The sequence below is a fragment of the Hippopotamus amphibius genome, chromosome 5, assembly GCF_030028045.1.
Source record: "Hippopotamus amphibius kiboko isolate mHipAmp2 chromosome 5, mHipAmp2.hap2, whole genome shotgun sequence".
Lineage (NCBI taxonomy): Eukaryota > Metazoa > Chordata > Mammalia > Artiodactyla > Hippopotamidae > Hippopotamus > Hippopotamus amphibius.
The window spans coordinates 49,228,695-49,252,922 of NC_080190.1; the positions used below are offsets into that span (position 1 = coordinate 49,228,695).

General features: G+C 40.3%; 2 protein-coding genes across 9 annotated transcripts in view; one reads left to right on the forward strand and one right to left on the reverse strand.

Annotated features, from left to right (window-relative positions):
• WASHC2A (WASH complex subunit 2A) overlaps positions 1-4,444 on the reverse strand; it is a 50,333-nt gene extending 45,889 nt beyond the window's left edge. For all 8 annotated transcript variants that reach the window (XM_057735016.1, XM_057735012.1, XM_057735019.1 and 5 more), the window contains exons 1-3: positions 4,334-4,444; positions 4,120-4,242; positions 3,174-3,338 (exon numbers count right to left, since the gene is read on the reverse strand). In XM_057735016.1, coding sequence (XP_057590999.1) covers positions 3,174-3,338; positions 4,120-4,242; positions 4,334-4,336 — 291 coding nt within the window. In that variant the 5' untranslated portion in view covers positions 4,337-4,444. The remainder of the gene's footprint in view (positions 1-3,173; positions 3,339-4,119; positions 4,243-4,333) is intronic.
• Positions 4,445-10,051: 5,607 nt separating this feature from the next.
• Positions 10,052-24,228, forward strand: part of MSMB (microseminoprotein beta) — a 44,061-nt gene continuing 29,884 nt past the window's right edge. Inside the window, exons 1-2 of the mRNA XM_057735826.1 lie at positions 10,052-10,122; positions 20,121-20,180. Coding sequence (XP_057591809.1) covers positions 10,084-10,122; positions 20,121-20,180 — 99 coding nt within the window. The 5' untranslated portion in view covers positions 10,052-10,083. The remainder of the gene's footprint in view (positions 10,123-20,120; positions 20,181-24,228) is intronic.

The following is a 24,228-nucleotide window of genomic DNA, read 5'->3' on the forward strand; positions in this document are numbered from 1 at the left end:
TTGAGCTTCATGCTGAGGTCTGAAGAGTACCAACACTCTACTTTTTCTCTTGCCTGTCATTAAAAACTACCTCACAAGACATTAGCAGCCTGTGGAAAGCCAAATATAACATCTAAGAAACCAACCAGCAAACACATAAAACCCGTGGGATCTTTTGAGGGTGGCCAGGACCATACATCTCAAGTACACAGTACACAGCAGTTAATCAATGCTGACTTCCTTCACCCTTACCAGGCTGAACTCACAGCTTCACGGGTTTTTTGATCATTTTAAAATCAGGCAGCCATTCCCAGAACTGTTAAATATCTTTAATATTTCCCCTCAAAGCATCTTTTCCTCATTTGGGGAGACAAGGTAAGAGGTGAAGGTGGGGAATTAGAGAAAAAGCTGATGAGAGAGGCTGAGATTTCTTAACACATTGTATACAGCCCTGGTCCTTTTCACTTTTGTGATCTCTCATTAATTCATTCAAATACACTGAGTCCCTATATATCAGTCTCATGCTGAGCCCAGGGAGTACAACATTTAGCAAAAACATGGAGCTTTATTTAGTAAGGGAGTTCATCACATCAAATTATATCAATACCTGTAAAATTACAATCATGGGAAGTTCTACTAAAGAAGTCATTAACTAGGTTACTTAATGTTTCAGGACAAAATTCCTAAATTTAGGAATTTAGATTAATGAAGCTTCAAGAATTGTATTCCTTCCGGATAGCACACTGACGCACTGGCCACTGTTAATTAGCATTTCTCTTCCTTCAAGGTACCCTCTTGAGCCTTTACTAAAGGTACTAATTTCTCTTGCCCTATAAAGTCCTGATTGCTCTTCAGTTTCACTAACTTTGTAATGCAGTTTGCAATCTACTAGCTACCTCTGAGCTAGTAGTAAGTATGAAACCTATGACTTTGGGTATCTTACCAATAAACTACCACAAAACCAAATGGCACCATCACCTAAGCCAGAACTGTAATACATGAGTACTGATGCCAGGGTTGGAAGAAACACATGCAAAGTCAAATCACTGCCAAATGTATTATCAACAGGTAGATTCTTTCAGGGTTTTATTAAGCATTAGCCATACTCTTAACATCGTGCTCTCCCATGAATGGAAAGAACATGTAACACACAGCATCACAGGGAGGTCTGGGAGGAGTTTGATGTGGCAGTGGCAACATGCATATCTAAAGGGGAATTTGGGGCTTCCCTGGTGGCACAGTGGTTAAGAATCCGCTTGCCAGTGCAGGAGACGCGGGTTCGAGCCCTGGTCTGGGAAGATCCCACATACTGCAGAGCCACTAAGCCCATGCACCACAGCTACTGAGCCTGTGCTCTAGAGCCCGCGTGCTGCAATTACTGAAGCCCATGCACATAGAGCCTGTGCTCCACAACAAGAGAAGCCACCACAATGAGGAGCCCACACACGACAACAAAGCACAGCCTCCACTCGCTGCAACTAGAGAAAGCCCGCAAGCAGCAACAAAGACCCAACACAGCCAATTAATTAATTAATTAATTAATTAAAAGGGGGGAGATTTGGATGCAGAATGGAAGGGGAAGAAGCATAAGGACTAACGGGATGGAAAGATGGAAAGATGGATGGAAAGTAGGGAATCCAAGAAGTGAACAGAAATAAAGAACTATTACCAAAAAATAATCAATAAAAACAAAAAACAAACCAAAAACCCACCGGCAAAAACTAGACTTCAGGAAACTCAGGATCTAAGAAAGCCTGGCCAGAAAGGAATAGCTAAAGAAAAGAAAAGATCTGAAGGTTACAATTCAGAAAAAGACACTTTATGATGCCCCTCACCCCCAAAGTATCAGTCAGGTACCAATCCAGTACCAACATGGTACAGGCAATCAGGTACAAAAGAAGCCTCCCAATTCTATTCCTTGACCAGTCTAGGGCTGCAACACTGACTTCAAAGAAGAGCTAAATACCTGAACCAGCAAGAAAGGCACAAAATGAGAGGTATATTCAAAAGGACACAGAATTCAGCATGATAAAAGTGATGGAGCTGCATACATCAGTAGAAATGAGAGTCCTATAAACTGCCTCTTTCAGTGGAAAAGATCCTCAGGACCAAGCATAGACATTCTGTGTAGACAACCAGAAAAAGACTACAGAGTTAACTAGAATGTGTGTTATATTTTAAATTTACTGGTAAAGAGATATTTAAGACCTTTATTAAGATCTTTATTTTACACACAGCTTTCCCAAAAAGCCTAGTAGTGGCATTTCAACCAGAATTACTAAAAATATACAAACACGCTGCATAAAACAGCTGTATGACAATATTTAGTCTCTTCTTAACAATCCTAAATCGTGGGCTTTGTATACTCTTGCAATTTTCAAAATCTTTTTTATTACTTTGCATCTAACAATCTCAAGAGATAGCCTACTTTAATAATCCTCTTTTCACAGAGTAATTAACACTGATACTCAGAAAGTTGGCCACCCTCTGAAAAATACACATCAGCTTAACTCAGCTTCCTCTCCATCCTCTGTCAACAATCTCCCCTACAATCATTGGGCTCCAGCCACTTGCTTCCTTTTCATTCTCAAATTACACTATTATGGAAGATTGTGATCTTCTCTAACGAGGGGTTCTAATTTGTCTATGTATTCCTGGAACATAGCACTTAGAAACTCAATAAATACATAGACAAAATCGCACATGGGTTAAAGCTCAACCATCTGTTTAGAGTTGATTCTATGACATAGGCTCAGGCAACATAATAAAATGTTGAGAATATTCCAAGTAGACACACACATGCCTTTAATGTAACTTATCAGGACATAATGGATACAATGAATAACAGGATGGTGCCCAGAGGATGAGACCAGGTGTATGGCTTTCCTTACAGAGCATGCTCATAACAAGGCTTATTGGAGTGCCACGCAACACAGCACAACTGCTGACTACTTCCAAAACCAAAAATCAAAATGAAAACACTGGAATATGAGGAAATTTTATCATTTGGTCTTTTCAAAGACTTGAAAAAAGAAAACTTTACTAATAAAAAAAGAGGGACATCAATTACCAAGAACTACTACTTCCACCAAAATTTAAGAGAATCTAGTAACAGTTCACTTAGTATCACAGTGACTCTTGCTCCCTTTAACAGTATTATTTCTTTATGAGTCTGATATAACTAAGTAACTCACGTTCTCAATGAACTGGGTATTAGACAGCATAAGGAAGTCATTGAAGACATTATGCAGTCGACAATCTGTGGCTTTAGTTTCCCGAATTAGTCCATCCACTTGTTTCTTGATTTCATGGGTCCTAGAGATAGTTTGCTGTGAGAATTCCTGTAGAAACTGTAGTAACTATTTAAAAAACAAACATAGAGTAGTATCAATATTTATGCACCTATTCTGCGTCTCAAAACAGAAAACCCAATTTCTTTCATCTGTGTGTTTGTGTGGGCCGTGCGTGGGCTGGACTATAAAAGGGATGCTGCTTTAGACAGTACCAAGATCAAGTAGCATCGAAAAACATTAAGAAAGTTCATCAAAACAGTGGCAATGAGTCAATGGATACTTGCTATCTCGTTTCTGGAGGAATTTAAAAGTCCTGTTTGGTTGTCATTCTACAGCGATCAGAGACAATGGGCAAAATAACAAACCACTACTCATCCAAAAATCTTATTCAAATGGGACTCTGGAATCACAGTTCTGAGCTTTTTGGGTCCACGGCCAAAGAGTCTCACTCAAGGATATCCATAAATTGCTTTGTCTACCACTCCACTCAGTCCCGGTCCCAACATGAATCGCCTAACTAGTGCCATTGTAAGCTATCGGCGTGGCGGAAGACCATCTCCCTGCTCGGGATGAAGCTGGGCGCCTGGCTGGAAAATCCAAACGTGGAAGGGCCGCAGTCCGAGTGGGTGCACTGGGAGAGCTAGTCAACCGGCCCGCCTCTGCCCCCGGGGCTGGGGACTGCCACTGGGGCGTTTTCGAGGGCGAGAAGGGACGTTATTAAGTCAATGAGAGGCAGCAGGGCCGACTGGGGGGAGAGGGACTGGGGGTTCCCGTCCTCCCGCTCGCAGGCCGCGCATCACCCGAGACGGCCAGTCCTCCCCGCCGGTCCCTGGGGCCCGCCTCTCACGCCCGCGTCGGCGGCCAGCGACCAGCTTTGGCTGCTCCTGCGGATCTCCTCCACCGACCAGGGCCGCTCCCACACGGGCTCGGATGCCGGCGCCCGCTCCTGGTCGGGAGTGGTCCGGTTCATCTGCAGCGGGAGGGACGAGAAGAGGGGCTGAGTTCTGGACAGGCGGTGCTAGGGCCCGGGGCCCAGCCCTAGCCCGGCCCGCCGCCCTCACCATCCCGGCTGTGCAGTTGGGTGGGCTCCGGGAGCCGCAGGACCGCACCCGCGCAGCCCCGAAAGTCCCCGGAAGCTTAGCCCCCGGCGGTGCGGCCCTGGCACGTGACCGGCTCACGTGACCAGAGCGCAGGTGACCTGCCCCTCATGTGACCGGATGTGGGGCGCTGCCGGAAGGAGGTTGGGCCGCTGGCTGGGGTCGAGTTAGGAGAAGCCTGCAATCCCGTGGATGCACCTATAGTTTATCATACCAAGTGAAGTAAGTCAGAAAGAAAGGCAGGTACCATATGATATCACATATGTGGAATCTAAAATATGACGCAAATGAACTGTGAAACAGACTTGTTGCTAAAGGGGAGGGGGAGGGATGAATTGGGAGCCAATGCAAACTATTACATACAGAAAGGATAAATAAGGTCATAACCTGTGGCACATGGCACTGTATTGAATATCCTGTGGTGAACCATAATGGAAAAGAATATGGAAAAAAAGTGTATATATATATATATAACTGAGTCGCTTTGCTGTACAGAAGAAATTAAAATAATATTGTAAATCAACTATATTTCAATAAAATAATTTTTTGAAAAAAATCTATTTCACTGAAAAAAAAAAAAAAAGGGCAGGAAGGGTGCCCACTCCAGGGGCGGCTGACGGGGTGCCTCGCCCTGGGTTGCACTTCAGCTGGAGGGCCAGCTGGCGGCGCGCGATTAGCGCTGGAGGCAGGCAGGCAGGCAGCCTGGTGTGTTTGGAGAGAGGCTCCGAAGGGAGCTGTGGGAGAACATGCCTACGGGGCTTTAAACTCCGGTGATGTGGCGGAGGAAGAGGTCTCCGCCGCTACTCCTCTTCCTTGCTGCATCCACTCTGCCCGTCGACGGTCAGCCCAGATTTACTGGAGATTGATCTGCCTGGGTATAATCGTACTTTTAACGACATGCTCGGTTTCAACTCACTGTGTAGGGCCTCCTTAAAATCCTGTACTCCCTCGGCATTGCCCTCAGATTCAAGTCCAAACTTCTCATATAACAGGCAAAAGCCATTATAATCTTATCCCTGCATGTGAATCCATGCTCAAGTTTCCCAGCTCCCCACGAGCCCAGTGATCCAGCTATTCTACCTCTCACTTCCTTGAAGGTGCCTCTGCAGAGTCCCTCTGCTGCCAGACCAACTTACTTTTTTAAACGAAGATTCCAATTTCTTTCCATTCCTGTGCGCCTATGGGCAAGTTATTTAATCCCTGTGAGTTTTCCTCAGTAAAAGGAAGTTACATAACTTGCAGGGATATGGTGTTAAATGTGATAATGTTTGTAAAATAGCACGGTGCCTGCGTACTGTGAGCCTTGAACATAGATCTTGCCACTTCCCCTATCCCCTTTGTTTATCGAACTCTTGGACTTTGTTTTTGCCTCTCTTTAGTGAAGACTTCCCTGATTATCCCAAGGATAGTTTTAAGTGGCCCCCTCAGTTATTTTCGACATGCTTGTACAAATATTCATCATAGAGTATCACATTATATTATAATTTGTCTCCTCATTAATAATACCTCACATTCATGAAGTGCTGAGAATTTACCACTTTATACATATTAATTCATTTAATTCTCACAATGACTCTGTGAGGCAGGAGTCCTATGCTCATATTATAGCTAAAGAAACTGAGGCACAGGGAGACTAAGTAACTTAGAGTTAGACATTCAGTAAAGAAGCAGAGCCAGGAACCCACACCATTAGCCACTATGTTATTCTATAGCTAGGCTTGTTTCTTGAAGGAACCTCATTTTTAAACTGCAGTCTGCCAACCTCCTGGCCATTTCCCCACATTCATTTAAAATATTTTTTTAATATGTAAAACCACTTTAGAATTTGGTTCGTAAAATTGAGGCGAGCCAATTACCAAACTTAGATTTCATCTAACATCATCAGGGGCAACTTCAGTGGCCATGTGGATGACCCTGGCCTCAATGTGCCTTAATAACCTTAATCTACATTCCAATTCTCAAAGCCCCCTGATTACCCACACCCTGAACCTTATTAGCTGAAACTTTCTGACTTTTAAATCTGGACTGCAATAGTGCAGCCTCTTAAACTTCCAAGTCTTTCTCTTATTCCCTGGTCTGTTCTCAGCTAACCCAAGCCTCAGTCTCTCAGTGCCTCCCCTCCCCATTTCACCCCCTTAGCTTCATTTCCTTGCTTGTCCTGCCATGCAGCCCATATTAGCCTTCAGCTTCTCTTGACAGCCCTTTAATATCCCCACCTTATGTTTCTGATACATTGTCTCTGCTAGCTCCTAGCTTTGAATCAGTCCAGCTGGGCTCTTTCTCCTTTCCTGCACCTAGGTTACTCAAGGAAATCACTACAATTTCATATTCTCAAACTTAGCTGGCCCCTCAGCACTGACTGGCAGTCCTTTCACTTATTCTTGATCTATGTACTTATCCTTGATTAGATCCCTTCCATAACCTTACCATGTGGTTCAAACTATCCACCCTGTTTGCCACGGCCAGAGAAAACAGACTTCCACTACTCACCTCGACTTAAAATGTTTGTATGTCTACATCTTCTGTATCTCATACAGTTCTTTCTTTGCACACAACACAATTTGACTGGCAAACTCAAACAAAACAGAATTTTAGCGAAAGATATTGCAAAGCTCACAGAACTTAAGGAAAGCCAAGCAGACGCTGGCCTTGGGAAGAGCATAAAGCAGAGGAACCTAGGACGGTTTCCTTTGAGCCACTGCCATCAGAAGGACTCAGTTCCGGTCATTTCCCTTCTTGGTTTTCTCCTCTAAATTTCACATTCCTGAGATAAATAGAATCTCATTAGCTTCCCTTGGGTCATATTCCCGCTCCCCTAATTGACTGTTCTACCAAGACCAAATAGAATGGAGAGAAGTGGTCCCCAAATAAAAATTTGGGACTGTTACCAAAAGCAGGAAGAAGGGATGCTAGGCAAACAGAAACAGCAGACTACATGCTGCCTCAGCTCCTTTCTTCCACTTTCTGAAAGAATCGTCCCCCCTTTTGCCCAAGGCCAGTGACGACTGTGTTCTTTTTTTCTTTTTTGGCTGCGTTGTGTCTTCGTTGATGCGTGCAGACTTTCTCTAGTTGCAGCAAACAGGGGCTACTCTTCATTGTGGTGTGTGGGCTTCTCATTGCAGTGGCTTCTCCATGCAGAGCATGGGCTCTAGGCGTGGGCTTCAGTAGTCGTGACACAAGGGCTCAGTAGTTGTGGCTCGTGAGCTCTAGAGCACAGACTCAGTAGTTGTGACGCATGTGCTTAGTTGCTTCGCGGCATGTGGGATCTTCCCAGATCCCTAGGGATCAAACCCATGTCCCCTTCATTGGCAGGCAGATTCTTAACCACTGTGCCACTGGGGAAGCCCTGAACATTATGGCCTTGATTGAGCCTTTCCTATTTCCCCTGGAATGGTGCTGTTTTGAACTCCCCTTCCCGTGTATTCAGTCTTACTCTCTTTACTGGTATTCCTTCAAATATTTTTGAGTGATGCTTTGTGTTGAATTTGTTCATGCTAGATCTTGCACTGCAATATCCATGCCTGAGAATTCAGATAAATCTACCTGTCATACTGGTCATTCTCTTGCTATCCTTACATGATTAAAATTGTCAACCAGTGAAATTCATAGAGGAGTTTCTTACCAGGGTATTTGTGAAATAAACTGTATCAGGGGAGATCTCTGGCCCAGAGCCTTAATCTGAGCTTCTCTGAGCTTAATCTGAGTTTCTGTGCCCAGGTGTCTCCCAGGGATCTTGTTAAAATGCAAATTCTAAATGAATAGGTCTTAGATGGGGCCTGAGACATTGCATTTCTGACAAGTTCCCAGGCGATGCCCAGGCTCCTGAAAGAAAAGAACATTGGGATAAAGTGTCAGGCTAAGAGTTCCCTGGTGAGCAGTGCAGCTGCATGGTGCCAACCTGACAGCCAGTGTGTCTCTCTGTCATATGGAAAGTGACTCAGAAAGAGTTGTCATAAGGGAGAGATGCCAGGACTTGCTTCTGGAGGCCCCATGGAGGCAGGGAACTGGGCCGCACAAATTATGTAGTGGATCTTTGGTAGGAGTGGAGTGTATTGGGGCCAGATTCCCTGGGTGGTAATGGAAGAAAAGTGCTTAGGCTTAGAAACTGAAGTAGCCCTCTCTTGGACTGTTGGCTTCAGGGAGGCCCAGACATAACAGGACTCCCCAGAGTTTCCTTGAAGCATCATGGGCTAATGGACCACAGGGGAGAAGGGGAGGGGTCTGCCCAGACATTGTCCCAGGTACCCAGCCAATGCTAACTCAGGGAACCAAGCATTAATGATGATTATTCACCATCTACTTCCAGATTCTTACCAATCAAGTAAGATCAACCACATAAATAAATACTGCATGCGTAGATAGATAGATAGATACATAGATAGATAGATAGATAGATAGATAGGCAGACAGACACATGTGCATAAACACCTAGAAAAAGCTCTGAAAGCTTAAGCATCAGATTCAGAGTAAAGATTGCCTCTGAGGGGATGAGATGAGATGAAGAGTGCAATGAGTGGTATGTGTTGGCCTGCGGGGAGAGTTTGGGGTGGGGTTGATGAAAGGGCTTTAGTCTTCTTTGCAAAGTCTGATTTTACTTTCAAAGAAACTTTTGTGTGTATTATTTGCTGAATGAATTTGATTAAGTCCCCCCCGCCCCGCCCCAGATGTGCTTGCCTTTGCACAAATGGCAGATTTGCTAACCTAGACTAGCTAAACATTCAGGGAATGGGCTGAGTTGGCACAAGTGGTTTACCAACCCTTGCACAACAGGATTTATGACCTCTCTTCTCCTTCCCGTCTACCCCACAGTACTTACATACACGCATGTGTGCTGGGAAGTTGTCTTTTATGTGAGTACATTGTCCCAGGTACCCAGCCAGTGCTAGCTCAGGGAACCATGCATTAATGATGATTATTCACTAGCTACTTCCAGATTCTTACCAATCAAGTAACCAATCAACCACTGCATTAGGAACTTCAAAGGAAAGAAAGAAACAGAAAGAAAGAAGGAAAGAAGCTGTGGTACAATACAATTGGCAATATTATAAGAATTCAATATTGTAAACTCCAAATGGATCCTGCAGATTATAACTTACTACTGGGTTTCAGAGTATGGAGAAAGTTCTGAGGGTTGTGGGGGTCAGAGAGGAAGAGAGGAAACATATTGGACTTTGCAGTGTGGAATTTGGAGAACCAGAAAGAATTGTTGTTTTTGGTGTTGTCGTAAGTATTTTACTTCTACAACATCATTATAAAAGAGCTCTAATTAAATTTTTCCAGGTTGCCAAACAAAAGATTTATATGCAGTTGGTTTGAAATAAGGGAGAAATTTAAAATAGCACAATGCCTAAGCCTAATTAGTGACATAAAGACTTGTTCTGGCTCTGTTTCCAACTTCTCATTGCCAAAGTGGAGAAGGTTCCTCCTTTTCCTGATGTTACACATTAGAGCTCAGAAAGTGGATAGTTCAAGGGAGGTCACAGAAAAACTTTAATCGTCTAGAAGCTGTAGGGCTCATTGTGTCCCTGAAACCTAACCTGAAGTATAATTTTTCCAGTGTACTTACATAAAAGATGACTTCCCAGAACACATGTGTGTATACACACACACACACACGCACACGCGCACACACACACACAGAGCTTCCCTTAGCAGGGTGCTAGTAACCTGCTTATTCAGGAGTAGGTGCTACCATCCTCAGTCCACAGCTGGATATGGCAGACCCCCTTCCTCCCTTAAGATTCCAGCATCTGGTAAGTACTGTGGGGTAGAAGGGAAGGAGGAGAGAGGTCATAAATCCTGTCGTGCAATGGTTGGTAAACCACTTGTGCCAACTCAGCCCATTCCCTGAAGTTCCATCTTTTTTCCTCTGTTGGTGTGAAATTTATACATTCTATTGCTATTTTTGTAATATTTTACTATTGCTATTTTAATTTCTCATACTTTCTATTGCTATTTTACTCTTAATTTTTTATACCTGCACATAAAGTTATACTTGCCTAATAAAATCTAAAGGTAATCAGCATGTATATATTCTTCCCAAACAGGACAAGACATTTTCACTTCCTTATGCTGTTTCCCTTCTCACCAACTCCCCTGTTGATATCATCCAGAATTCTAATTTTAAATTGTTGTTTTAAACATTTTTGGCAATTAATACTAATGTAGGGCTTCCTAGGTGGCGCAGTGGTTAAGAATCTGCCTGCCAATGCAGGGGACACAGATTTGATCCCTGCTCCAGGAAGATCCCACATGCCGTGAAGCAACTAAGCCCATGAGCCACAACAATTGAGCCTGTGCTTTGCTTTAGAGCCCGTGAGCCACAACTATTGAGCCCACGTGCTGCAACTACTGAAGCCCACGCACCTAGAGCCAGTGCTCTGCAACAAGAGAAGCCACGGCAAGGAGAAGCCTGCGCACCACAACAAAGAGTTAGCCCCAGCTCGCCATAACTAGAGAAAGCCTATGTGCAGCAACAAAGACCCAACACAGCCAATAAGTAAATAAATTTAAAAATTTTTAAAAAATACTAATTTAGTCTTAAATTATAGGATTGGCTGAGTTGGATAGGATTACGTGGATGAGATTACTTTTTTTCATACTGTTTTTTTCCTCTAGATTCTTTCAGTCCTTTTTGCATGTAGGTGTACATCTTAAGTAGTTCTTTCAGTGAGAATCTGTTGGTGCTAAATGTTCTTAAATGCTGAATACTTAAACTATGCCTTTGTTTTGCCTGTGCTTTTAAGTGATACTGAACCTGAGTGTAGAAGTCTAAAATGACAGTTATTTTCCAACAGCTCATTGGAGATATTGCCTCACTGTATTCTTGTATATAGTGTTGCTAGTGAAATTTGCAACGAAAATCTGACCCTTGTTTCTTTAAAGTTATCTTTATGCTATGGTAACTTTTAGCATTTTTTTTCTTTGTTTTGATGTTCTGAAATTTCATAGCTTTCTTCACTTCTGGGAATGCTTAGCCATTAATTAGATATCACTTCCTCCTTTCTCTCTATTCTCTCCCTCTGGAATTCCTAAATGAAAGCTAAAATGTCCTTATCCATTCTTAATGTCTCCTTTAACTTGTTCATCTTCCTTTTTTCCTTTGTACTGTTCTGTAAGACCCTGTCAACTTAATCCCCAGCTTGCTAATTCACACTTCCGTGTATCTATTCTGTTATTCAGACTCTCTTGAGTTTTTTCTTTTCGACAATTTGGACTTTAATTTTGAAGATTTCTGATTGGTTCTTTTTCATAATTCTTTGGTTTTATTTTGCTTTATGTTGCTGAAGATACTAAATGAATTTGTTTTAATTGATCTATTGATCATGTATAAGATCTTCCCTTTGCTCAGTTTGTTATCTATCTTCCATGGCAGTGGCATTCCTCAGATACTAGCACTTCTTGATCGTACACTAATTTTCTGGTTTAGAATTCTCCCACCTGATTCAGGATTCAGCAGAATTCCTGTGTGGGTATAAACTTAGGTTACCTGGGGACTTGGCTTCGCCCATGGCTTCCTATCAGTTTCTTCCTTTGGGGGTCTCATTGTTTGCTTCTGTACTCTCAAGCAATCCCCCTTCATGATTTCAAGCCCAGACATGAAGTCAACAATTTATTTTTTATATCTGTGGTATCATTTATAAGCATACAGCATGGAGGGGAGTAACTTTGACTGTTTTCATTGCATAATCTTAAATCCCTAAATCACACTTTTTAAAAATCTCAACAAAAGTTTTTTTTCCCCAGTGGTGTGGTTTGATATATATATATATATTTTTTAGAAGTTTTATTGAGATACAGTTAACAGACAATAATAAACAGCATATATTTAGAGTGCACAATTTGGGAGATTGGCATACCAAATTGTGCACTCAGCAAGTTTTGTTTTTTACTTAGGAGAGTAGAGAATATCGAACACGGGCTCAAAGTAGGTTTGTGTGTGTGTGTGTGTGTGTGTACACGCATGCACATGTATGACATTTGAACTTGTTTTTACAGTGTATTGCAATACTGTTTTAGTGTCAGTGCACTAAATAGTTCAATTTAATTTAAATATATATTAAAATATTTAAACAGGAGAGTCAACCTGGAATCTCCTGTTTAAAAAAAAAAAACAACAAAAAGAAGGGTTAATATCTATAGGGAGGACCTTAGAGGAGTAGCTGACAAATAACGCTAAATCTCATGACAATCTGCTTGTTTTTTGATATAAATATTGTTGCTCAGTCCAACCTAAAATAAAATTCACAGAGCCAGTTCAGATATCTCCCTCCTCATCTCTCACTACAATCTGCAACAACAAGAATGAGGACTCTCTCCTGCGAGGCTTGGGTTTAACACTGAAACCACCAGGCAGGAGTCAGTGGGAAATATCCTCTGTGCCTTGACTGTAAATCTTGAGTCCTCTGATAAAAGGCCACAGGATAGTAACATGATGCTTTGAAAAGAGATGCACTTCCTTTGTAACCGGGACTGACTCTGCAGTTTTCTTCAATGAAAATTTTCTTTATTAAATGTAAGAGAAGATTTTAGGGATTTTTCTTTGTTGAGTGTAAGAAATAGAGATTATTTTATGAATGTCTGTGCTTCTTAGCTTTGGAGAGGAGTCTTTTAAAAAAAATTTTGCGGTATAATTGACATATAACATTATATTAGTTTCAGGTGTACAACATAATGATTTGATATTTGTGTATTTTGCAAAATGGTTCGCCACAGTGGGTCAACTTAACATCCATCAGCATACATACTTACAAATTTTTTTCCTTGTGACAAGAACATTTAAGATTTACTCTCTCGGCAACTTTCAAATATAAAACAAGTGTTATTAATTATAGTCACCATGCTGTAAATTATATCCCCATGACTTATTTATCTCATAACTGGAAGTCTGTACCTTTTGGCCTCCTTCACCCACTTCTCACAACCCCCTACCGTCCGCCTCTGATGACCACCAATCAGTTCTCTGTGCGAGTTCATTTTGAGGGGGAGGGCTGTTTGCTTGTTTGGTTTTGTTTTTATATTCCACATTTAAGTGATATCATATGATTTTTGTCTTCCTGGAGAGGAATCTTTATAACCTATTCTGACCCTATGGAGGTAAAACCATCTGTGTTTCTGTATCTATCTTTCTTTGTTGTCGCTTGCTGCCTTTCCTCTCTTTCTTGGTCTGTGAATACTGTGCCATCTTCCTCTTCCTTTTCTTGTGCTCTCCTTTGCCATCTGGGCCCAAGTTCTCATCTTTTTGGTCTTTGTTTCTTCTCATTTTCTGACCATATGTGAACCAGAAAAATAATTATAAAAATGATTTGTTGTTTTAGCTAATTTAAATGTATAACCCCTGTTTTCATTGCTAAGCCAATGAGTAAGAATTTTTACCATTCCTATACTGAAAACAAAACAAAACAAAACAAAACACTCTGCCAAAACTAACAGAATTTTTTTTATTTTATAATATACCTACAGAAAAGAGCACCTATTGTAGCCATACAGCTCAACTAATTTTCACAAATGAAATAAAGTCCTGTAACCAGTACTTAGATCAAGAAACAACATCACAAACACCCCAGGAGCCCCACTTCTGTCCCCATCCAGGTCTACCCAGACTTCTAATAGCAGAGATTAATTCTAGCTATTTTTGTGCCTTATATCAATGGAATGAAATGTCCTAGTTTCAGTTCCCTTAGGAGCTGACCTTGAGTCAGGGACTTCAGAGCAGGCAGTTTATTGGAGAGGTAGAGTGAACACTGGGCAGGGAGTGAGGAAACAGAGAATGGAAGGCAGCAGTCAGTAAAGGGCGTATTGAGCTAGCACAGTGAGTGACTGGAGCCTACTCCTGTAGGGAATCTTTGGAACATACTGCAAAACACACGCCTCAGAATTCTCTCTCTATGGGGGGAAGAGGGAGCTGGTATATTCATATAGCCAATTATTATTTGTCCCTCTAATGCCTTTTCCTGCTCCAGCATCCCACCTAACACCTCACATTGCATTCAGTTGTTGTGTCTCTTTAGTCTCCTTTAATCTGGGATGGCTCCTTAGTCTTGTTATCTTTTTTTTTCCCCTCTCATGACTTTGATACTTTTGGAAAGTACTGGCCAGTCATTTTGTAGAATGTCCCCATTCTACAAAATGTAGGTTTGTCTGCATTATTCCTCATTTTAAGGTGAAGAAACTGAGGCACAGAGAGGGTAAATAACTTGCTCAAGGTCACACAGCTCACAAATAATAGAGCCAGTACTTGACTCCAGACCATCTGGCTCCAGGGTGCTGATTCTTAACAACTAAACAATGGTGAATTCTTAGACTATTTAACTGAACTATTTTATGTTACAAAATACTAATACTTGTTCTTATCTGGGAAAAATTTTTTATCATTTTTGCATATATTAGAAAATTAATAAATATTGATAAATCAACAAGTATTTAAGAACCCAAACAGTGCACAATTGTGTACTAAGTACTTAGAGTACAGAGTAATCATGAGCTTAGCTCTGGACTGCAGTAATCCACCATCTAATAAATGATTGAGTGATCTAAATTCACAATATAGTGTGATTCATGAGGCTACAAAGTTTGTTTTAGAATTAATGCTTAATATATCCTAGTAACTCACTATTTTAATAAAAATACAATATGGTTTGTGTCAAAATAAAAACTACATGCAAAAACTTCACTTATGGAGAGAACAAATTTTTTGTGCCTCAGTTTTCTCATCTGAAAACAGGACAGTAATCCATATTTCACAGGGCTATGTGCACTTAGAAATGCTTGGCACACAGAAAACACTCAAGAGGAATGTGTGTGTCCTTAACAGAATAAAGGTCATACATGAAAAATCCACAGCCAAAATCATACTCAGTGTTGAAAGACCGAAATCTTTCTCCCAAGATCGGGAACAAGAAAAGGATGTCCACTCTTGCCACTTCTGTTCATCATAGTAATAGAAGCTATAGACAGAGTAATTAGGCAATAAAAAGAAATAAAAGGCATCCAAAACAGAAAGGAAGGTGTAAAACTATCTCTGCAGATGACATGATCTTATATATAGTGATGGGGTTCAGGATACACTACCCCAAAATGTGGCACCATGGCATATGGAAGCTGAAGGATTTTGAGAAAACAGTAGAAGCAAGGTCACTCTGACCTTTACCCCCTTGCCCTTCTCACCTGAAACAGATCATAAAACTCTCATATGTGCTCTTCCTATACCTGGAGAAAAGGAGTATCTTAATCTTTGAGGACCAAAGGATGCTAAGAGGAATCCTAACAAAAAGGCCTTGTTAAGTTTCCTCGTTTACTACAATTACCTCATAAGCCTTAAACTATCATTTTCCTCCATGACTACCCACTCCTGATTAAACCTAGTATAAATATACTCCAGTCTAACTGTTTCTTTAGGTATTTATTTCTTATAAAGTCTCCTGTATCACATAAAACTTATACTAAATGAATTTGTATGTGATTTTCTCCTACTAATCTGTTTTTATTAGTTTAATTCAAACCCAGAAAGGAACCCTAAGAGGGTTGAGGAAAAACAACTTTTTCCTTCTCTAAAGTAGAAAACCCTAAGAATTGTACAGAACAACTATTAGAGTTAATAAACAAATTTAGCAAAGTGGCAGGACAGAAAATGAACACACATAAATCAGTTGCATTTCTGTACACTAACAATGAGCAATACAAAAGGAATTAAGAAAACAATTCCATTTATAATAATATCAAATAGAATAAAATGCTTCAAAATAAATAGAAAGTCTTGTACATGAAAAAACTACAGAAGACTTGTACACTAAAAACTACACAAAATTGTTGAAAGAAATTATGGAAGACAAATAAATGGAAATATATCCTATGTTCATGGATTGGAAGACTTAATATTGTTAAGATAACAATACTATGCAAAGCAATCTACAGAATCAATGCAATCCCCATCAAAATTGCAAGGACTTTTTTTGTAGAAATAGAAAAACCCATCCTAGGATTCATATGGAATCTCCAGGGACACCACAAAGGCAAAACAATCTTGAAAAAGAAGAGCAAAGTTGGAGGACTCACACCTGTTGATTTCAAAACTTACTACAAAGCTACAGTAATCAGAATAGTATGGTATTGGCATAAGGACAAACATATAGACCAAAAGAATAGAATACAGAGCCCAGAAATGAACCCTCACATATATGATCAAATATTTCTTAATCAGGGTGTCAAAACCATTCAATGAGGAAAGAAGTCTTTTAGTATTGGGAAAACTGCCATTTGGTATTAGGAAACCTGAATATGCACATGCAAATGAATGAAGTTGAACCCTTAATTTACAGCATATACAAAAAAGTAATTCAAGGGACTTCCCTGGCAGTCCAGTGGTTAACACTCCACACTTCCACTGCAGGGGGCGCTAGTTCGATCCCTGGTTGGCGAACTAAGATGCTGCACTGCACAGCCTAAAAACAACAACAAAAAAACCTCAAAATGGACCAAAGACTTAAACCTATGATCTTGGTCCCTGCTATAGCACTATTCCTTTAGAAGAGGCTTCTGTTGGGGGCCCTCTCCCATGAATACAGCTCTCCCCAGATTCTGCTAACAGTTCTCACCCCTTACTCAAGCCTAGGGGTAAGAAAGCTGCTCTGTTACTGACAGTCTCTGGGAACATCACCTCATGTAACCCACCTACACCTTTGTAAACAGTCTCATTGCTAAATGTTACACCTCAAGTGTGCAATCCTTTTTCCAGCAGGAGTCTGGGGAAAAAAAGTGAAGAAGAGGGCATGCTAACATGAGAAAAGGAAACAGCCTCTCTTCAATACTGTTCATTTTGCATTTTATCTAATGTTGTCCTCACAACAAACTTGTGATGAAGATTCTATCATCTCTATTTTCTGGGAGATTAAACAATTTCTCTGGATCCCCCAAATAGTGAACAGAGTTGAGATTTAAACCCAGGTCTTCCTAAAAAGAAAACCCATTTTCTTCCCCCTATAAGAACTGAAGGTGTTATGTAAGATTCACTTCTATCTGTGCTGCAGAATTGTTATACTTGATATCAATTAGTATCTGCCATGTAAAGTTCCACATGAGAAATTTATTTTATAGATTTTAATTTAAAACTTTAAAAATTTTTTGTTATTTAAAATTTTAGAAATCCAGGAGGAAAAATGTATCTCTGTTAAGAATCTGGAATGCTTCTCTCTTTCTGAGAAGAACTATATAACTTGCTTTGTTCTTTACCTCCCTGGAAACCAGGAATCTCTTGCCCAAGTTCTAATTGTAGCTATAATGGCCCTTTCACTCCCATGAATTCTTCTGTCTTATTTCCTTATCTTGATTTGCCATTTCTATTTGATTAGCTTAATTGTATGAGCCTTGTTTAAGCTTTGTTTAGAATCCCTTTGGGAAAAAGCATGAAACTAATCATATATTTCACTTAGCTTTGCTCAGTTTTTAGTTGAAGACCTTGGCCTAACATCTTAAGGATGGCAATAAGAGAATCGAAATTGGGTAGAGACCACTGCCGGGCCTGAGCCAGTAGCAGGATAACCTGCTCTTTAGCAAGAAATCAGTGGAGCTGTCTTTCTTTCCATTGTTAATAGAGACTTCAATTTCAATGAGCTGATGATTAACTAAGGAAGAACCAATATGTACACGTCATGATTTAAATCTAAAACATAAATATAAATATCCAATGCATCTAAAGAATTTCCTTCTTCTTTCATCAAATCCTGTTTTCCCATTGTAGTTCATGAATAACTTGCCACTCAGATAAGAAATCCCAAGAAACCCCAAAGCTAACACTGTGGCTGACAAGATTGGGAAGATGCCAGCAGTTACATGTCACTATCCAGATAGGTTATAGCTACAAGATAATGGAGTTTATTCATGGGAAATGCAAGTACAAATTCCTCTTTCTAATGAGTCAGTTTCTTTCAACAATGCCAGTCCATTTATTGAATTCAAAGCACTGTGTAAATTTCTGGCCCCAAAATTTCTCAGAATCTGACATCTTAAAACAACACTTTTCTTTAAAGTGGTGTGTGTGTGTGTGTGTGTGTGTGTGTGTGTCTGTCTGTAATTGAAAGTTAACTGACCCTAACAGCAAAAAGTAGAAGCTGCTAGACAGCACAGGAAGAATCCCCCACAGCTACAGATGAATTCAAGGGTGGGCTGAAGGGCTGTGGAACAGGCATCTGCTACAGCAGCATTTCAGAAAAAGCTGTTGAGTAGGGACCCGTCCCACCCCTGTAAAGGAAGAACTTGCTGCCCAGCTGCAGGGAGTGTGGTCAGTGGATAGCCTCCAGCTGTCTTGGTCTTTCAGGGTGACCTCGGGTTACCCCAGGCTGCTGCCTTCTTGGGGCAGCCTCATCCAGCAACAAGGTGAAGCAGAGTCCAAAGGCCTGACCATTCTGGTCTGAAGTGGACACTTGATGGGTACTATCTGCTCTGGGGCGCCCCAAGGCAGGCCGAGGCTTTGCAGCCTCTGCCCCATCTGCTTTCTTCCTGTTCCCTTCACAGGTGTTGAACTCTAATAAATATCACATACCTTAAACTCCATCTAAGTGGCTGCTTTTGGATAACTTAACTCTCAATAAATCCACCATATACCTCTCCCTGTCTTTATACAGAGCATAAGGAAGGGCTACTTTTTGCCAGAAAGACCTGCCTGCCCAAAGTCACTTGTCATCTCCAACACCAGGCACTCGGCTAAATCACATTCCAGGTTAGCAGGTACCACTGGTTTTTGGTTTATTCCAATCATAGATTCAGTCATTAGCCCTGATGTTCCTCCATGGTCATGGGCCAGCCCCTCAAGGCATTAACTGCACAACCATTAAGAAGTTATCCCAGCTAGAAATACCCCAGAACATCCTCTCTCCTGGAAACCTGGTGCCCTACAGGGCAGGTATCCCAGGCACCTCTGGAATAGCTAGACTGTTCTCCAGTTATTGATGGAAACCTAGCTCCAGTTCCAGGATGTTCTTGGTATTCATTGCTGACAGAGATCCCATGGGGCACAAGGCATGGAATATAAACACGGTCATGTTTTTCCAGTCCTGCGCACTCAGGACCGGAGTGAGGTTGACATGACATATTTGAATGACTGGTACAGATCCTAACACATTGTGGGCACTCCACTAAGGGTAGCTGTTATGACCCTGATAGTTACTGTTACCAAGATACTCTCATGGCAGCCATCATCTTTTGAGGTCTTCAGTAAGTAAGAGAATATCAGAATATTGGGTTCATAAAAGCTTGGGAAGTTTCACTAGCCTCATGATGACCACCAACTCATGGTGAAGTAGAAGCAGGTCAGAGGAATAAACGTTCATGATATGAGAATATCTCCATCCATATCTTAACATCTTTCTCAATCTTACTTAGGCTTCTTTCAGCATCCTGAAGCCCACATCCCATAAATAAGCAGTCGCGACTGTTATCAACAGAGACGGAAAAAGGAGCATTTGATATTTCCTTCTTGGCTCTTCTCCTCATCTTATGGATACTTGTCATTTTGTGGTTTTCAGAATTTGCCACTTAGTTTTCTAACAGTTTACCGAGGCTCCAAGTGTTTAAGAATTCAAGTGAGTTTTTTTTTAGATGCCACTTAAATCCACATGCCTTTTCCCTGACTTTGAATACAGCTAAAACAAGTTATTCACTTTATATACACCCTGCATAGGCAAGGTGAAGAACCACAGTTGTAATTATTATTATTTTTTTCAGCTGCATTCTTTATTTATCCCTCTGATTTTTCCAGAAACTTGCCTTCAAGGAGAAATCTCTGGGCTCTGCAGGAACTGTGAGTGGTGACCATCAGGTAAATCTGAAACCAGACCAAGTTCAACTTCAACTTTCGATTCTTATTTCCCTTTTTTAAAACTGAAGTACAGCTGTGATTATTTAACAAGACTCTAAACCAAAGAACAGGCACAAGGGAATGGTAGGCAAAGAGAAGAGGATGTTGCCTGTAGGTGGGGGTCAGCAAGGAATTTTAGGAGAACAAAGGGCCCAGGCTTAACCGCGCAGGTGGCTTGTAAATGCTCCCTCCCCCAACCATTGCGAGCCCTTAGAGAATCGGAGAACAAGGACACAGATAAGGCCCGGCAGGAAACAGCAGGCTTCTGACACTTGGGAGGCCCAGTGTTGCTTGTGTTACATTTTAGCGTCTACTCTTTAAAACATGTTCACCAGTATCTCATTATGCCTATTTTTGCTAAGTGTTCCCCATCTGGCAGGATGATCGAAATCCAGTGGACCAAATGCATGCTAGTATTCCTTTTTTCCCTTCCAAGTTTTTTTAATTTTGAAAAATATCAAATATATATCATCTAGATTCAGTAGATGTTAATATTTTGCTACAGTTACTTTGTGTCTCTGTCTGTTTTGGGGGAGCAATTTGATGCAGGCATCATGTCACTTTATCCCCAAATACTTCTGTTTAAATCTCCCAAGAACAAGGGTATTCTACTACATAATCATAATATAATTATCACACTTAGGAAATTTAATATTGATACAATACTGTTACTTAACATTGTCTATATTCAAAATTGCCCAGTTGTCCCAATAACATTCTTTATAGCGATTTTTCCCTAGTCTTGGATACAGTCAAGGATCACACATTGCATTTATGTGTCTTGATTCCTGAGAGTAATTTGCTTGGCCTCCAACCTGAGAACTGAACCGTTTACATTGCCTCATGGCAACCATATCTCGTACTTGCTACAATTCTCCTTTCCCACGTGAGTTTCTGTGATCAATCCTTACCCTGCATCTTCAAGCCAGACCTGTCACCCTTCTTTGGTACTTCACTACCACATTCCCACTCATAGTCAATCAAAGAAAGCCCCAAATTGCCCAGGATCCTCTGTAGCTGTTCCTTGGGACTGTCCTCACTTCATGCCCAGCATGTTCCAGTTCCACAGTTGCATCAACTACCAATCATGAATTGTATCTCTGAGTTTGGGACCAGTTTTAAGGTGCTTAATCTTGGTGTGATACTCGGTTTCCTTGTTTTGGGCCCCTGGCAAAAGACTCTGACTCAGATTCTCTGCTCTAATTGTTTCCTCATTTTCTCTGCTCTGATTGTTCCCTCATTTTCTCAACTTAATTACCATATTAAGCTGACACTGCTATTTTTGTAGGTCAAAGACAAATATTTCATATGGTTCAACATAAAAAATTACTCTTGGGTGACTCAAACACCTAGGGACCCAAAAGCCGGCACAAGCCTACTTGGCCAGCAAGGCTGATTCCCAACTTAGTATACAATCTGCTTCAATTTTGCTTTCCCAAGTGTCTGATTATTTTATTATATTCTCTTTTTACCTCCGGTAAGTCCCTTGTTCTTTTTCAGAATTATGTGAGCTAGTGTTGCTTGTTTCTTTTCCCAAATGAACATTAGAATCAGCCAGTACCAAAAACATCCGCTAGATATTTTAAAAATAGATTTATAGATCAACTTAGGAAGAATTGACATCTTCATGATTTTCAATGTTCCTATTCAAGAACAGAACATGCCTTTCCATTTATTCAAGTTGTCTTTTTATTCCTTGGTAGAATAATTCTTAATAAAAACTTTATTGAGATATAATTCAAATACCATAAAATTCACCATTTTAAACTGGACAGTTCACTGGGTTTTAGTATATTCACAGAGTTGTCCAACTATCACCACAACCAATTTTAGAACTATTTAGAATTTTAGAAACCTCAAAGACAAACACCATACCCCTTCACTATCACTCCTCTGTCCTCCATTCTCCCACCCCCTAGCGACCATTAATCTAGTTTCTGTCTCTATGATTTTGCTTATTTTAGATATTTTATCTAAATGGAATCAAATCATACATGGCCTTTTGTGGCTGGCTTCCTTCAATGAGCATGTTTGAAGGTTCAACCTTGTTACCTGGATCAGTACTCCATTCCTTTTTATTGCCTGATTATATTTATTGAATGGATGTGCCACATCTGTTTTATCCGTTCAACAGTTGATGGACATTGGAGTTGTTTCTACTTTTTGACTATTGAGAATAGTGCTGCTAGGAACATTTGTGTAGAAGTATTTGAGTACCTATTTTCAATTCTTTTGGGTAGGTACCTAGGAATGGAATTGCTGAGTCATATAATAACTCTATATTTAACACTTTGAGGAATTGCTAAACTGTTTTCCAAAGTAGCTACACCATTTTACTTTCCCACAGGCAATGTATGAAAGTTCCAGTTTTTCCACATTCTTATCAACATGTGATGTTGTCTGTCTTTTTGGTTTAGCCATCCTAGTATCTCACTGTGGTTTTGATTTGCATTTCTCTAATGACTATTGATGTTGAGCATATTTTCATGTGCTTGTTGGCCAGTTGCATGTCTTTGAAATGTCAGTTCAAGTTATTTGCTCATTTTTAATTGTTTGAATTTTTACTGCTCAGCTGTTGGAGTTCTTTATATATCCTAGATACAAGTCCCTTAACAGATATATAATTTGCAAATATTTTCTCCTATTCAATGGGCTATCTTTTTTTTTTCCTGGCCGTGCCCTGTGGCATGTGGGATCCTAGTTCCCTGACCACGATCGGTCCCATGCGGAGCCTTAACCACTGGACTGCCAAGGAAATCCCACCGTGGGCTGTCTTTTCACTTTCTTGATGGTATCATTTGAAAACAAAATTTTTAATTTTGATAAAGTCCAATTTGGCTATTTTTTCTTTTGCCGCTCATGCTCTTAGTGTCATATCTAAGGGGTTTTCCCAAAACCAAGGTAACAAAAATTTACTCCTGTGGTTTCTTCTAAGAGTTTTACAGTTTAGTTCTTACATTTAGACCTATGATCCATATTGGGTTAATTTTTATATATGGTGTGATATGGGTTTCTATTTCTTTCTTTTGCATATGACTATCCAGTTGTCCCAATATTATTTATTGAAAAGACTATTATTTCACTATTGAATTGTCTTGGCACCCTTGTGGAAAATTAGTTGACAATAAATTCAAGAGTTCATTTCTGGACTCTCAATTCTTTTCCATTGATCTATACAACAATCCTTATGCCAGTAGCACACTGTCTTGATTACCTTACCTTTGTAGTAAGTTTCAAAATATGTGGTCTTTTGGACTGGCTTTTTTCACTTAGCATAATATTTCCGTAGTTCATCCATGTTCTACCATGAATCAACATTTCATTCTTTTTGTTGCTGAATGATATTCCATTGTATGGATATACCACATTTTTTTTATCCGTTCATGGACATATGGGCTCTTTGCACCTTTTGGCTATTGTGAGTAATGCTGCTATAAACATTCAGATACAAGTATGTATTTGGCACCTGTTTTTAATTCTCTCAAGCATGTACCTAGGAGTGGAATTGCTAGGTCAAATGATAACTCTATGTTTAGCTTTTTAAGGAATTACCATTCCTGTATCTCCTCATCCTTGGTAACACTTGCTATTATCTTTGTTTATTACAGCCATCTTTGTGGGTATGAAATGGTATCTCACTGAGACTTTGATTTGCATTTCCCTAATGACTAATGATGTTAAGCATATTTTCATGTGCTTGTTGACCATTAAGAAGACACTTTTTAAAACTTTATTATTTTGACATAGTTTCACATTTACAGAAAAGTTATAGAATAGCTCAAAAAGTCCTGATTACCCTTCATCTAGATTCACCCCAACTATTAATATTTCCTTCCATTTGTGTGATCATTTCTTCTCTCTGTCTCTGTCTCTTTCTACACATACACACACACTTTATTTTGAGTAATCTGAGAGTAATTTGCATATCATGCTCCTTTATTCATGAATGCTTGTGTGAATTTCCTGAGAACAAGGACTATTTTATTAAATATAACCTCAGTACATTTAT